The 16,968-nt window shown below is 39.5% G+C and overlaps 1 protein-coding gene across 12 annotated transcripts in view; it reads left to right on the top strand.

Annotated features, from left to right (window-relative positions):
* Nucleotides 1–16,968, top strand: part of Magi2 (membrane associated guanylate kinase, WW and PDZ domain containing 2) — a 1,273,508-nt gene that overhangs the window by 797,389 nt on the left and 459,151 nt on the right. For all 12 annotated transcript variants that reach the window (XM_087206547.1, XM_021253974.2, XM_087206545.1 and 9 more), the window contains one exon: nucleotides 1,339–1,554. In XM_087206547.1, coding sequence (XP_087062673.1) covers nucleotides 1,339–1,554 — 216 coding nt within the window. The remainder of the gene's footprint in view (nucleotides 1–1,338; nucleotides 1,555–16,968) is intronic.

The raw sequence follows: 16,968 nt of genomic DNA, 5'->3' as shown, positions 1-16,968 counted from the left end.
TCCTCCTGCCACTCCTGACCACAGATCTCAGTCAGCTTCCTGTTAGGATGCTCATCCGCTTCTGCTCCTCATTCTCCTCCCATACCCTGCAAGGCGCAGTTAGCACCGACAAGGATTCGGTGAATGAGGACCAAGAGGCACAAAATACCCCATTAACTGAAAATGCCAGCATGGTTTGCAGTTGGTGTTAAAAATATGAGATCCATTTTAAAAACACCACATATGTTCTTTACCGATGATGACTGGGAAATACGTTAAAGTGATTTGCCTTAGGCATATAAAGACAAACCTATAAATGCTTCACCTAGTAAGCACTTATTCCATGCTCATTGTGACCAGGGTCTTATTACAGATGTAAGCAAGACTGAGTCTCCTCTGCTACGCCAAGCTAACAGACTGAGAGGGAAACAAATGATCTCACAGTTCAGATTCTGAGATAAGGGAGCGAGCGTGGCGAAAGAGGAGTGATGAGGTGGCAGGTCCACTGTCAGCAGCCGCGGAGCCACTGAGTGGGTGCAGCCCATGCCCTGGACAGTCGCCCTCCCCGCTGAAGGCTGGAGCAAAGTCAGTGGTGTGAGAGTCAGACAACAATAAAACCCAAAAGCAAATATTACCTGCAGTCTTAGCATAGTTATTTTTTAGACTCTATACTCATCTTGTTATCAAAACTTTTCTTAAATAATTTCGACATTAACTGTGTACCATTTAGGAATAAGGTATAAGACTATGTTTTGGTTTAAAACAAATGTAATACCAAAATGATGCATCTACAATGGACACTTGACTCACAAACTCAACTTGTTAGCAAGGGCTGTTTGTAACTCAAGTTGGTCAAGCTCCTCTACACAGCCTTCAAAATCTCTCTCCTGGGTAATTTTAGGCCACACTTTCTTCCAGGCAGATCTCAGTATCCTTAGAGAGATAGCAGCCCAGGATTTCTCAGTTTAACCCACATGGGCAAGGATGTTGTCATGTTCCTTCCAGAACTCTTTAAGGGTTAAATCTGTATCTGAGACCATCTGGAAGAATAAGCGACTGTAACTTAAGACTTTGTTCATAAGTTAAAACTAAAATTCTGGTCAAGATACAAGTTGTTCATATGTCAGGCTGCTCGTAACGCAAGGGTCCACTGTATGTCTTTAAGTATTAAAGCCTAATGCAGTAGAAATGACAAAGATGTACGTTTGTGCGTGTGTATATCAAACCATATGTGCATGTGTGCATGTCTGTATATGTACAAAATAGGATGTGCACTTACTGATACAATCTCCATTCTTTACAAATCGTGACCACAGCCGAAGAAAGAATGACTCCACAATGTTTTGGTGTCATTTTCAGATAATTACTACGGAACCCCTAAGCCTCCAGCTGAACCAGCACCACTACTATTAAATGTGACAGACCAGATCCTTCCGGGAGCCACTCCAAGCGCTGAAGGAAAACGGAAGAGGAACAAATCAGTGAGCAACATGGAGAAAGCAAGTATAGAGCCTCCCGAGGAGGAAGAGGAGGAGAGGCCTGTGGTCAATGGGAACGGAGTGGTGGTGACACCAGGTGGGTCCTTCATGGTCTCAGAGGCCTCTCCTTTTGCTATTTGAGATGTTGACATTTGTCTTCGTGTCAGTTATACATGAACTTGTTCTCTGCGTCTGGTATTCAGATATAAATATCTCACAGTTCTCCTCAGAGAGAAATGATTGTGATATCAGACGGAAAGGATATGATGCTTATATCCAACATAATAATTCTAACTCTGACATATTCATTAAATTTCTTTAATTTTGGGTTTCACTTATATAATAATAAATGAAAATATGGCAAATGGCTTGGGGCTTTCAGAAGGTTTGATAGGTCATGAATATATGTAAAGTTGTGAAGTTTTTTAAATATGTAAGAAACTATATTCTTTTTTTATAATTTTATTTTATTGGTACATTTTCGGTGAACAATATAATGACATTCATCATTGGAAATTTGCACCTTTACATAATCTCTCTTGGTTCTTATTTTTCGCCCTTCCCCTGCCCTCCCTTCAACCCCTCCATCCCTCCCTATTTACAAAGACTTTGTTTCCATTTTTTCATTTTCTCATATTAATTCCATTCCCTTCTTTCCTTTCCCCTACCCCTCCCACTTCCCCTTCCCCTTTGCACCTTTTCTTCCTATTTCACATCATCTGTTATACCTTTTAGTCCTTATTTACACTTTCACTTTCTCACACTAGAGAAACTATTTGGTATTTACACATGTGTGTCCTATTTGTTTCACTTAAGACTATCACCTCAATATGAATCCATTTAGCTATAAATATCTCTAATTTCTCATTTTTTATAGCTGAGTAGTACGCAATTTTATTTTTTAAAAAACCACATTTTCTTTATCCAGTTTCCAGTGGATGGGCATTTGGGCTGTTTCTACATTTCAGCTATTACAAACTATGCTGCTATGAACATGGGTGCACACATATTACTGCAGTATGATTGTTTTAATTCTTTGGGGAAGATACCCAGCAGGGGAATAGCTGGGTCAAATGGGACTTCCAGGCCTAGCTTTTTGAGGTATCTCCATACTGATTTCCACAGTGCTTGCACCAGTCTACACTCCCACCAGCAGTGGAACAGGGTTCCTCTTTCCCCACAGCCCCGCCAGCATTTGTTATTGGTTGATTTCATGGTAGCAGCTATTCTTTCTGGAGTGAGGTGGAATCTCAGTGTTGTTTTCATTTGCATCTTTCAAATGACCAGTGATGTTGAACATTTTTTCATATGTTTATTTGCTATTTCTACTTCTTTGTCTGAGAAATGTCTGTTCATTTCAGATGCCCATTTTTGGATTGGGTCTTTAAATTTGGGAGGTCTGATCTTTTTAAGTTCTTTATAGATTCGAGATAGTAGACCTTTGTCTGAGGGACCACTGGTGAAAATATTTTCCCACATTGTAGGTTGTCTCTTCACACTGCTGGTGGTTTCTCTTGCAGTCAGAAGCTTTTTAGTAAGAAGAGATCCTACTTGTTGATTGTTTGTGCTAGTTCACGGGCAACTGAGGTTTTGTTCATAAAGTCTTTTCCTACACCAATGTCTTCAAGAGTTCTACCGAACTTCTCTGTTCCAGCAGATTCAGCGTTTCTATTTTAATATTTAGATCTTTAATCCATTTCGATTTTAGTTTAGTGCATGGTGAGAGATGTAGGTCTAGTTTTAATCTTTGACAAGTTGAAACCCAGTTTTTCCAGCACCATTTATGAAAGAGGCTATCTTTCCTCTGCTGAGGGTGTTTGGCTCCTTTATTGAAGATGAGGTGTCTGAGTGTGTCTCGCATTGTTTCTGCATCTTCTAATCTGTTCCACTGGTCCTCAGGTCTGTTTCTTTGCCAGTACCATGCTGTTTTTATCACAGTAGCTTTGTAGTATGGTTTCAAGTTGAGGGTTGTAATACCCCCTGCCATGTCTCTGTTGCCTAGAATTGCTTTTGCTTTTGCTATTCTATGTCTCTTCCAAGTGAATTTTTGGATTGTTTTCTCAAGATCCATGAAGTATGCTGCTGGGACTTCAATTGGGATTGCATTGAATCTATATAGCAGTTTTGGAAGTATGGCCATTTTTACTATGTTGATCCTTCCTACCCAGGAGCAGGGGGATGTCTTTCCATTTTCTGATATCATCTTCAGTCTCTCTCTTCAGAGGGCTATAGTTTTCAGAGAAGAGTGTTCAGTTTCTTTTGTTAGGTTGATTCCTAGGTATTTCAGTTTTTTGGATGATATTGTGAAAGCAATTGTTTCCTCTATTTCTCTCTCAGTGAGTCTGTTGTTCGTGTACAGAAAAGCCATTGATTTTTGTGTGTTGACCTTGTAATCCAGCTACTTTACTGAATTTGGTTATTGGTCTGAATTTGGTTAATCATTGCAACTCACCAATCAAAAGAAATAGACTGGAAGAATGGGTCAAGAAGCAAGATCCAACAATATGCTGCATACAAAAACACACTTAATTTAAAAAGAAACTCATAGACTGGAAGTTAAAGGGTAGAAAACAATACTCCATGCAACAGGAACCCAAAAGAAATCAGGAGTAGCTATACTCTTTGCAGATCAAGTGGATTTCAAACCAACACTGATTAAGAGAGACAAAGAAGGACACTACATCCTTGTAAAGGGAAGAATCCAAGAGCAAGAGATGACAATCATAAATATCTATGCACCAAACACTAGTGCACCCAACTATATAAAACAAATACTAATGGACATGAAAAGTCATATATGCACTAATACAATTGTAGTGGGGGACCTCAACACCCCACTGTCACCAATAGATAGATCAACTAGACAAAAAACAAGCAACGAAATACTAGAACTCAGTCAAACTCTTGAACAAATAAATTCAACAGATGTTTACAGAGTGTTCCACCCCACAAAATCAGAATACACATTCTTTTCAGCTGCACACAGGTCATTCTCCAAAATAGACCACATACTCACTCATAGAACATGTTTAAGTAAGTACAAAGGAAATGAAGTTATCCCCTGTATATTATCAGACCATAGTTTGATGAAATTAGAGATCAATGGCAAAAGAAACTGCAAGAATTTCATAAACACATGGAAATTGAACAACACATTTCTGAATAACCAATGGGTCACAGAGGAAATTAAAGAAGAAATCAGACGGTTCCTACAATTAAATGACAAGGACAACAGAACATATCAGAATCTATGAGACACAAGGAAAGCAGACTTATGAGGGAAATTCATAGCAGTAAACACTCATATTAGGAAAACAGAGCGAGCTCAATTAAAGAACCTGATGCTGAACCTCAAGCTTGTAGAAAAAGAAGAGCAGGACAAACCCAAAGCTCATACAAGGGAGGAAATTATAAAGATCAGAACAGAAATCAATGGAATGGAGACTAAGAGAACGATACAAAAAAAAAATCAATGAAGCCAAGAGTTGGTTCTTTGAAAGTATAAACAAAATAGCCAACCTTATCAGAAAAAGGAAAGAAAAGGCCCAAATCCATGCAATTAGGAATGAAAAGGAAGAAATTACAATGGACCCAGCAGAAATCCAGAAGATCATCAATACCTACCTTGAGAACCTATATGCCAATAAAATGGAAAACACAGAAGAAATGGACAGATTCCTAGATATGTATGAAATTGAGTGAAGAAGACCTAAAATTCTAAACAACCCAATATCAATCAGTGAAATAGAAAATGTAATTAAAAACTTACCAACTAAGAAAAGCCCGGGTCCTTATGGCTTCACTGCTGAATTCTACGAGACATTTAGAGAGGAATTACTCCCACTACTGTTTAAACTCTTCAGTGAAATGGAAAGGGAAGCAGTACTCCAGAAGACATTCTTGGAAGCAAGTATCACCTTGATCCCCAAAGCAGAGAAAGACCCAGCCGAAAAAGAGAACTATAGGCCAATCTCACTAATGAACATAGATGCAAGAATCCTTAATAAGATACTGGCAAATAGAATGTAGAAAATCATCAAGAAGATCATATACCCTGACCAAGTGGGACTCATCCCAGGGATGCAGGGATGGTTCAACATACACAAATCAATGAATGTAATACATGATATCAATAGAGCCAAGGACAAAAACCATGTGATCATCTCAATAGATGCAGAAAAAGCATTTGACAAAATCCAACATGCATTTATGATAAAAACCCTACAAAAAATTGGAATAGATGGTCTCTACCTCAATCTGACAAAAGCCATCTATGAAAAACCAATACCCAATATCATACTAAATGGTCAAAAACTGAAATCCTTCACTCTAAAATCAGGAGTAAGACAAGGATGTCCACTATCACCACTCCTGCTCAATAAAGTTTTGGAAACAGCCACAACAATTAGACAAGAGAAAGAAATAAAAGGAATAAAGATAGGAAATGAAGACATCAAATTGTCATTATTTGCAGATGACATGATACTCTATATAGGAGACCCCAAGAACACCACCAAAAGTCTTCTAGACTTAAGAAACTATAGTCTTGAAATGCTGCATATGGTTTTACCTCTTTTCTTATGCTTGTTACTAACAGAGCACCAAAAATAGCTTTTGCATAATACTATTCAGAAGTAAAAGTTGCCAAAACAAACAAAATTCATGCACTTCAGTTAGCCTCTTGGAGTAAGTTTTCAAAATTTTGATTTACTCAGTTAGTTTTTCATAATGGCATATCAGCAGGCATTGAATATCTAGAGCTGTGTTAAAGCTCTTGAAAATATGTTAACATACATACCTCAAATATGCATTATTCATAAGACACTTCTGCTATTTTTTTGATATCTATATTTTTATTTTTCATTGTGATGCTTCTTTACTGACAGTATTTGAATTTTCATGGCTCAATTATTTATATCAAAGGAAAGTTTTGTAAGCTTACTTTACATCTTCATTTTTCAAAATACCTGTAAAAAGTGTTCATTGAACATAAGGTGAACATCAGGAGATCAAATCTAATCTGTGCCCATCAAGATGTAAAACCTTAAAAGGTAGTTTCATTTTGATTACCCTGGAGGACAAGCTGCATAAAATGATACACTCTCACCCTAGCAAGCATTGATTGCTCAACACTAATGCTAAAATCACTATAAGTAATTCATGTGACTTGTCTGTTGCACAGTGTTCAAGTGATTAGTCACCTTCCTTTCTTTTTGATTCAGAAATGTCTTTGTCAAAATATTTGCTTTTCATGATATAACTAAAATTTAAATTAATAGTACATGATTTTCATAGCTGATCTTTGATATTAAGAAGGAAAACATCTCCGCTGAGTTGAAGACGTAACCCCAAGGAAGCAGCTGTTAGGAGTCAGAAGACATAGAACAGTATTTCTTGCTGGTTCCCACCCTGTGGTCCAAATGTAAAATAAATGTGCTACCTAAGCCCAGATCATAGATTTCAGTTTCTATTTCTTTTCTTACTTTTTTCCTTCCCTTCCCTTCTATTCTTTTCTTGCTTGCTTGCTTGCTTGCCTGTTTGCTTTCTTTCCTTTCTTTCTTCTTTCTTTCTTTTTCTTTCTTTCTTCTTTCTTTCCTTTCTCTCTTTCTCTCTTTCTCTTTCTTCCTCTCTCTCTCCCTTCCTTTCTTCCCTTCCCTTCCCCTCCCTCCCTCCCTCCCTCCCTCCCTCTCTCTCTCTCTTTCTCTCTTTCTTTCTTTCTTTCTTTCTTTCTTTCTTTCTTTCTTTCTTTCTTTCTTTCTTTCTTTCTTTCTTTCTTTCTTTCTCTCTTTCTGTTATGGATGGAATCCAGGGCCTGGCAAATGCTCTGCCACTGAATTATGCCCGTAGCCATTTTTAATTTGTGCTACACAAATAAAATGAAAGGATTTTTGAGTCACACATTTTTTTGAGATGTATCTCATTAAGTTCCCCAGGCTGGCCTTGGACTTATGATCATCCTTGCTTCAGCCTCCTGAATAGCTGGAGTCACAGACTCTTAAACTAAACCTATGTAAACAGGAGGAGGGAGCATAATGTGTCCAGAAAGCGCTATTCCTACTTGTGTCTTTGGCATGAGGATGGGGGTAGTTTTATGGCTAGGAGCTTATAATGGGCCCCAAAGAAAATGGTCTGAATTGAACACCTGACGATCCCTAGTCTTCGACGGTCTCTGGACTTCTCAGGGCGAGGGAGTGGAGCAGAGTTGGACAGTCACCAGATGCCACTCACAGCAGCTCTGTCAGCCTGGCTGGGCACGTGACCCCTAAACGTCTGTTTCTTTACTGTTGCTGAGGATGAGAGAAGTGAGTTAGGCCACTCTTACCCAGTGTCCAAAGATGGGAAGAACAGCCCCAAACCAGAAAATCAGCCATCAACCCTTACTAGAAACCTTTTGACCACCCTCATCTTTTAAATCTCCGTTTTTCCTTAGGTTTATCCAATTGAGACTTCAGAAATGTCTTTGAACTTCCCTCCTGGGGGTTTCCCAACAATCCTCCTTTTGAACTCTACATTTTTTTCAGCATAATCTTTGTCTTCATCCTGCACAATTCACTAACTGCAGATTTCAGTGAATATTGAGAAAATGGTTGCTTACATTTCAGCTAACACTGCTCTGTTGACTAACAACCTGTAGTAATAAATATCAGACTAATTCAGAGCACTAACATTGTAATCGATGAGGCACATTCGGAGATGGAGAAAAGGTTGCTGAGGTCATTTTATTCCATCACAAAAGAATATTGATAATAGTAATGAATAGATAATAATGAGATCATTTTGAGTGTTTACCATGTATTGGGAACTATTTGACCTCATTATGAGTATCAGTTCATTACCTTTCCCAACTGTCCAAGAACCAGCAACCGGTCTGCTGACTAGGAAACCGAGATGCACGAAAGTTAAATAATTTACCAGGTAATTGAAAGTAATAGATAGGAACTCTGGGTCCAGAACTCCTGCTCCGAGCTTTTGTGCTATTGTGGTCCCATATTACCAAAGACAAGCATGACCATTATTTTACCTGTAAAAGTGGCACTATAAATTTCTACTGACCAAAACATTTCTTCTTGCTTTCACTTTTGGAAATCAAATTCAAGTGAACTTATTTCCCTCTGTGAGGTTAAAGAATTCTTGGTTTTCATTATATTCTATATGTATATAAGCATAAACCCTAACAGTCTTTGGCCCCTTCTGTACCTTACTGAAAGGAACTGTTTTATGTAAATAAAATTTTAAAGGATTCTTCCATTTACATCTTTTACCTATTTTCTTCATCTTCTCTCATTTGTACTGTAGTTTATATTTAAAACTACATCACTGAACGTTCACGTAGGATGTGAATATTCCTTTTGTGTAGGGTTCCCTCGTTCAGTTCAAAAGTGCATCAGACACATGGATTCCGCCCATGGCACCTGGAAAACTGTGTACTCATTCCTTTTAAGTCTTAGATCAGAAATTTTTTTTTTCTGTCATACATCACCATAGTGATGGAAATTTTGATAGAAATCATTTAGAAATGTAGTGCTGTCCTTGTCAATAATAAAAACCATGGAAATAAATAGTAATGACAATAGCCCTTTAATGACGCATAAAGTGAATTAGGGATCTAATGCATATCTCTGTAATTTCATGTTAATAATATAATTTTTATGAGTGAGATAATAAAACTTAGCTTAAGGCAGGGCTGGGGATTTAGCTCAGTGGTGCCGCTGCCTGACTCCCAAGTGCAAGGTCCTGAGTTCAACCCCAGGTACTCCCCTGCAAAATTAGCTGAAGGTACTTAAGTAAGACTCCTTCAGGGGCAGAGTTGTGATCTGAATCCAGTAATACGTGAATTTATCCTCCAGCACATTTTCCCGAGCTATTAGCTGGCCTGAGGACAAAGTGACTTCTCACTTGGATGAGGTAAATCACAATTCTCTAGCCCAGTGTATATAAGTCACATTTTCTTCCATTTTCATCTTTTACTGGGTTCGTGTCGGTGGTGTTAGATAGAGTGCTTGGAAGGACGATATAGCTTTATACTGTCTTATAGAGTGGTGCTAGCAAACCTATAGCACGCGTGCCACATCAGACTACTTATGATCACTGAAAGCTCTAAAAGGTTTGCCATCAGTGTTATAGAGTCTGTCTTTAAATCAGTGTTTAAAGTCTGTATCACCAGGAAATCTTCCCTGACGTTAGTCTTACCTATATTTTATCTTTCCTCTTGTCTTGTTACAGTTAACATCCAGCTCCGTGGTTTCCATAGATTTACCTGCAGCCGGGATTTACTTTCTTTCCTACATTTCAGTGCCATCTTTTTTACTACTGTTGCTGGACAACGCCATGAAGCAACTAAAACACAACCCATTCCACTTAAACTCTTCTACTGTCTCAAACCAGGCAAATCTGCTGATAGAGTCCTTTATCCAAGTTCTCTAATTCTTTTCTTCATCCAGAATTATCTTTAATTTTCTCTTCCTTGGGCTGGATATTCATTATTAGACACAAATAATGTCTGAGCCCTCAACTTGGATCCTGCCCTAGGGCTCAGTCTTAGCCACACGATTGTGGCCCACGGTTCCCCAGCTGAGCCTTTTCCTGCCTCTTATCCTCTGACACTACCCCGCATTCTTCATCAAGTGAGGACTCTTGACCCAACCCTCCCCACCTCTCCTTCTCCAAACTTGCATGAGCTTGTGTTCTCTGCTTCGGGCTTCTTGGGCTCAGCTCCTCCTCCATTTGACGCAAAGATCTCCTAACATTGGCTTCCACAAGTCCCTTCACAAACTCCCTGGTCTTGTACACACGTCACACTCAAAATCTTTTCACCTGTCTGATCAAGCTACTTCCACAGCTGAATCTTCCCTTCTTTTATTATAAATCCAATAACATTTAAAAAATATTCTCTGGTAATTACTTGTTTACTACCATGATAAGAAGTTGTAACACAGCATCGCTGAGTTCCTGTCATACAATTCCCATTTTCCACTCATCTGGGAGGTGTTGTATTATTCAGCCGGAACCTGTGGGAAACTTTTCATCACAAGTCTGTCTCCCTCCCTGACAGGGGTTGCTTTTCCGGTTCTGTTTATTTGTCTCTGTGATTAACATGTTCCTTTAGATATTTCAAATTCTTAGTAAATCTTTATATTTTAGTCATTCATAACTAACTCTGAGAGAATATCAAAGTTGTACTGAATCGACATGATTCGATTTTTTCAGGATCATTTTATACTCTTTGATAGGTTGCCCACTACCTCAGCAGCCATTATGTATAGTAGCTGCCCTCTTCCTATGGTGCCTTGCCCCCTCCCCTGTGTGACATCATGCCAAGATGGTTGCTCCCACCAAAGAACAAACCCTTCTTCCCAGCATGCCCCTGTTCCCGCCTAGAGAGTAACCCAATACTCGCTCACCTCCTACCACCAAGTGATGTCACCGGCTCCTCCATTCCCTAGCCACTACCTCACTCAACCCCACCTCAGCCCCTACAAACCCCACCCCAGTCTCTATAAAAGACTCTCCCTGCCCTGGCCATATTGCTTTTGCCTCTCCTTTGTTCAGAGACAGCCCGGCAGATCTAGTCCCCTAACAAAGGCTTGTTGTGGCCTGGTCTGGTCTTGATCTTTGGCCTTTTACCTAACACTCTTCAATTTGTTCAGGGTAGTGTTTTCTGAGTTTGAGCCTACATTCTTTTGCTCCTTTTTTTTTTGCTACTGGGGATCAAACTTAGGACCTTCCAGTTGCGAGGCAGGTGGCGGAACTACTGAGCTAAATCCCCAGCCCAAGCCTACATTCTTTTGAAAGTTGTATAAAGTATGCAAAATGTAGTTCTTAAAAAATAGTCACATATAAAATTATTGAACCTCCCTAACTTTGAAAATACCAAAAATAGATAGATGATTAATAATAGATGAGTAGATAGAATTTTTTTTTTTCAGATTGGAGCCCGGTTCAGAAAAGCAAAATCCTGTAAATCGTAGTAACTGGAGGAAGCTTTCTTGGATATCTTTTTTCATGAGTTATCTGCTAAACTTTCCCAGAAAGTCATTCGCTATTATCTTGTCGCTTCCTTTCATCAGCTATTAGTAGGCCTAGTGCAAAGAATTGGCAATGCACACATGTTAAAAGCAATTGAACCTGTGTGTGTGTGTGTGTGCACTCTCGCACACTCACACAACGCCAGGAGGAATAGGGCCCGGGAGAGCTTTACAACAAAGAGAATACAGTGTGTGCACACAGAGCCCCTTCTCCAGCCCCCGGGGCTGCGATTAGTGCAAATGAACTGCAGCTCCCAGAGAGCAGACAGAGTGTCCCTTATGTGGTCCTCGTGTCCTGGGCGATGATCTCAGTTCACCATTAGAGACCATGGCACTGCCCGCCCCGCCTCCGTGAATGAGGTCCTGTCACGGCCTGAGAGTTATGTCCTCCCTGGTAACTCTGCCTGTTTCCCTGGGAAGAATGCCCCACTCTGAAGGGGCCCCAGTGCCTGTGCCTGCTTATTTAGTGGGAGTTCACAGAGACTGTTATGTAGCCATGCAGATATTTATCTTTTTCTTTCCATTTTCTTTTAAGCAGACTTAATTTTATGATCTTGCCCCTAAAAGCTATACTGGGTTTTCCATTGAATGGAGAAAATTCTAGGGCTATTTTAAATTTACTGCTTACAAATGGCCAAAACATACATGAAGAAATGTTTACCACTGCTGGTCATTAGAGAAATGTAAATTTAAACAATGCTGAGATTTCATCTTACCCCAGAAAGAATGGCATCATTAAGAAACAAAATAATAAGAAATGCTGGTGAAACTTCAGTTAAGGGGAAACCCTTCTACATTCTTGGAATACAACCACTATGGAAATCAGTACAGAGAATCCTCAAAAACTAAAACTAGAAATTTCATTTCACCTAGCTATTCCCTTCAAGGTATCTTCGAAAAAGAGTTAAAGGCATCATATTGCCATGATACATGCAAAGCCATGTTTACAGCCGCACAATTCATAATACCTAAATCTTGGAAGAGGCCTGTATGTCCATCAACAGATGAGTAGATAAAGAAAATGTGGTATTTACATACAATGGAGCACCACTCTGTCATAAAGCAAGAGAAACTTGAGTCATTTGTAGGAAAATGGATGCACCTTCAGGCCATAGAGGTTAAGTGAAATAAATCAGACACACAAGTTTAAATATCACTTGGTTTCTCTTAAGTGAGAAACCCCAAATATAAATAAACAACAAAATAAAAGATAATAGGAATAAATAGAGAGATCTTTTGCAAATGAGAAGCAGATCCAAAAACAGAGGTAAAGGGAGGAAAGAGAGGGAAATTGGATGGAAATAGAATTAAGATGTGTTATACAGGGCCAAGGATTTAGCTCAGTGATGCTGTGCCTGCCTCCCAAGCTCAAGCTCCTGGGTTCGATCCCCTGTACCAACAAGCAAAACAAAAGATGTGTTATACACGTGTGACAACTCCCCAGGAGGCATATGATCAGTATGTACTGCAAACATGTAGTGGGAAAACATAAAAGCTGAAAAAATAAAAACAAAGTTAGATACTCTGTTTAAAATGAGGGATATCCTGTATTATTTGAAAGTTAAACTACCCTAATGTAACACACTCAGAGCACCTAGGTGTGACAAAAAGGTACAAGGCCAGTTTAGAATTTGTGGCTGTGAATTAAGTCATCCTTACCAGTCCAGCCTGAAAACAGGAACTTGTGGGGGCCTCCAGGAGTGTGTGCGTGGATCGGGCAGACTCGCTCTTGGCCAGACTGATGGGGATCCTTTGTGTGAGCCTCCTCAGCACGGTCAGCACTTGTAGGAGCTGGCCTCACCCTCCCTGCAGGTTCCTTCTGCTGCTCTGAGGCTCTGGTGTCTGTGGGTGAGAGACATCTGATGACCAGTGAGAGATGCAGAATGGGAATGACCCAGCCAGCACCTCAGGAAACCCTGGGGACCAGCGGCGATGTCCACGGTCCTTGGTTCTCCAAGGTTGCTTAGAGTCTGCTTTTCTCAGCTTGCCATCATCTGTCCCCCTCAGTCTCAGTTTTCTCCTGTCTCATTTCTCCTCAGAGAAGTGGTCGTGAGTCTCAGTGTGAGTCCCACCTACCTTGTGGGCAGGGCGGCTCTTGTTGGTTCTACCTGGGCCTTTCTCTGGAGACACAGGAAGGGCTCTGGGTAGGCCTCTCTGAGCACCCACTCCCTCTCCATGGCTCTTCTGCTGGAAACAGCACCTTCTCTTTTTTTCCTATCAATTGACTTCTTGTTCTCATTAAAAAAACACCTCGACTCCATGTTGATGCCAAAGAATAGCACCAGAACGCTCAGGATAAAGAGCCAATAAACCTCCCTCCTTTTTTCTTATACTCTTTGAAACTTCAGACAATGACATTATATTTCACACAGCACTCTTCTCCTAAATTTTTTCGGATGCATATTCAAAAGCAAGCTCTAAGGTATGTTGTATATGCATGCTCTATTTTTTATTTCTTATCTTGCTATGGTCTTTGACTATTTTCTTTTTTTGGGGGAGGACCGGGGATCGAACTCCAGTCCTTGCGCTTGTGGCGCAGGCTGCGGAACCACTGAGCTAGATGGCCCCTCTTTGAGTATTTTCTATATTTGCATCAGTTTCTTTCACACACACACACACACACACACACACACCCTCCCACCGACTTTGTTGAGGATTTGAGGGACTTGTTTCTGTGTGATAAATATCTGCAGAATTATTTCCACTATGAAAATCAGAAGCATATACAATGTCAGATCTGTGAGGATTATTACAGCTGTTATTTCAGTCCACTTTTATTAAAATATTAAAAATTAAATATTGTAGAAGGAAGAAAATAATATGAATTAAAGCAGCTCTTCTTCCTATTAATGGAATAAAACTAGCTCTCTTACTCCTTTACAGTAGTTCTTTCCAAGTTAGTTTTTTATCTTGAGATAAAAAATTTTATCTTTTTATTTTTCCTTGTCATGCTCCACACATAGCCCATTAATTTTCTGTTTTCATAATATTCCATATTATTCTTTTATTTCAACACATAATTTATAATCAGTTCTGGGTTTTAGATATAGATGAAATATAATTTTGAAGCATTAAGTATACTGTGTGAGTAATTCACATTTCCCTGGCCAGCCCCCTGGGTAAATGGGATCGAAGTAATTTGCTTATGAATGACAAAAGTAATTTCTTTACAGGATAGCTGATTTCTGTTTTCTTAATTGATATTTAATTTCAAAAACTAGAAGCATAGTAAACCATTACACTAGCTTCCCCTAATTCTTATATTTTATTCTGCACTGTGTTTCCTTCTGGGTTGCAAATCGCAAAGGGAAATATTTGTTACCATCTCAAAAAAAAAAATCATATATATAATATATAATTATATCTAATTATTTCTAATTATCTATTATTCTGTTATCTATTATCCTAATTTTCTGTTATATCTAATAATTATATCTAATTATCTGATTATATCTAGTGATTTTTCATAGATATATGATTGTTTTGAGATGGTAATGAATATATATATATATATGCATGCCACAGTGTTTCAGGATCACTCCTCCAAATCTCATATCTTAAAGATTTGTCGTGAATTTTTAAGCATGCAGAGCCATATCTGAAACACTGAAAGTCAGAAGTCAACCCCGTACCTAACACTGAGTGATCAGTGTGATAGACAGAGCCCCGAAGGACCAGCACAGATACTCACTTGGCTTCCCCGGGCTGCCGGGGCACTGAGGACGTCAGCAGAGGGCCACAACCTGGGAGCACTGTGCGTCCCCTTTACATTTAAGGACCGTGCCCCACCTGAGTGCTTTACCACATGCAACAGAAAGAAGCTTCCTGTAAGACAATGAGCAGAAGAGTCAGTAATCCTACAGTGGGCAAACATTTTAGCGCTCGTAATTCCTCTTCGCATTTTCAGCAGGTTGGGAAAAGCAAGGAAAACTGTGGGGAGCTTGCTTCGAGCCGCAGCCTGCGCTCTTGGCTTCTTCCGGCTGCTGGTTGTGTAGGATGCAGGAGGCCACTCCATCACTGCAGCCTTCTGGAAACAGAGCGTCCTTCACTTTTTACTCCAGGATACAATCTGTCACATGACCATGATCAAAAATCAATTATATAAAATTATAGCACATTATATGAGGCATAAGATAGTACTCGGTGATAATTTTTCATTAAAAATCGTTTACAATAATATTATCTCTTGTCCACACATCAACCCTGAAGGGTTCATTCATTTACAAGAGCCTATAGTTCAATTCTAATTAAGCACCTCAGCTCCCACCAGGGGAGTGAACAGTCTTCACCCCATTCTAAATAAACCCTTGGATGTGCTTTCTGCTGGGGTTATGGGGTCTGCAGGAAACTGGAGAATCTTCTAGCTCACTACACTCACCGCTATGGCCAAGACCACATGGAGCTGGCAGTTGAGTGGACAGCAGTCAGTTGTAGGTAGATGGGAAGTCCACTTGCCTCAGGGGCTGATGAGGACCGGGAGCCTCAGGCTAAGACTGAAGAGCTGTGCTGGCTCTGCTTTAAATTAGGGCCCTCCAAGTTGCCAAAGGGTCACCAAGCTCATACCTCAGTAGCGTCCCCTGGTGTCCAGAAAAAAGTAAATGCAGAACTCTAGAGGAACTGATAGAGAACTTAGAAAATGTGTGGTTTCTGAGGATTTCCCTCTCGTTAAGTTACTTAACCACATTGCATGTCTTGGTTGGAGAGAAAAATGTCAATTTATATAAACACTTTTTAAAGAAGAAATGCTACTTTTGCATATACCCTTTTTTAGCTCTTGTGGAATTTTTAAAAAGTATCTAGTACCCCCCAAATCAGAAAACTTATCCTACTTCTTGTTTCTGTAGAAGGAAATAATTTAGATTGTTCGACTGTTTTAAGTACTCTCTTTAGAGTACCTTGTCTTGAACTCAATGGTCATCATGTGTAACATTTGCCGAACCTCTGCTGGGGTCTAGTAGTTTGCTGCACTGAGAGCTTTATAGGTGTGTCACATCTAATCCTTTAGGTGGGTAAGGTCAGTGTCTCCACTGTGACGGTAAAGAAACTGAGGCGTGCACACAGTGTGATTAAGTAACTCGCTCAGCACCACGCTGTAAAGGCCAGATTCAAACCCAAGGAGTCTGACACCTGCCTTAGCAATTATGTTCTTCTGTTTACTGTAGTGTTTGTTGCTACCCGAGTATTGCTAACTGAGAAGCAAAAGATTTTTTTAAATCTCCAATTATTCTCCTTTCCATATCTACTACAAAATGTGTTCCTCAATACTTTCTTATTTCAGTTTAAATGTACTTCACCCATGTTTACTTCCAAAACAATACAAGATGAGGAAAAAGATTATTGGATATTTTGAAATTTGTCACATAACCATTAGAAATACAAAGCATGGAGCCTTCTTACAGGATAGAATCAATTCAGGGAATTAAGGTATTATGCCAATTTAAAGAAAGTAAATCAACAAATTCCTATGTAATGTGAAAACAATCCTT

Source organism: Heterocephalus glaber, unplaced genomic scaffold (assembly GCF_053883595.1).
Source record: "Heterocephalus glaber isolate CG9 unplaced genomic scaffold, H.glaber_assembly_v1.0 deba00000676, whole genome shotgun sequence".
NCBI classification, from domain to species: domain Eukaryota; kingdom Metazoa; phylum Chordata; class Mammalia; order Rodentia; family Bathyergidae; genus Heterocephalus; species Heterocephalus glaber.
This window is presented reverse-complemented; position numbering and strand designations above follow the sequence as displayed.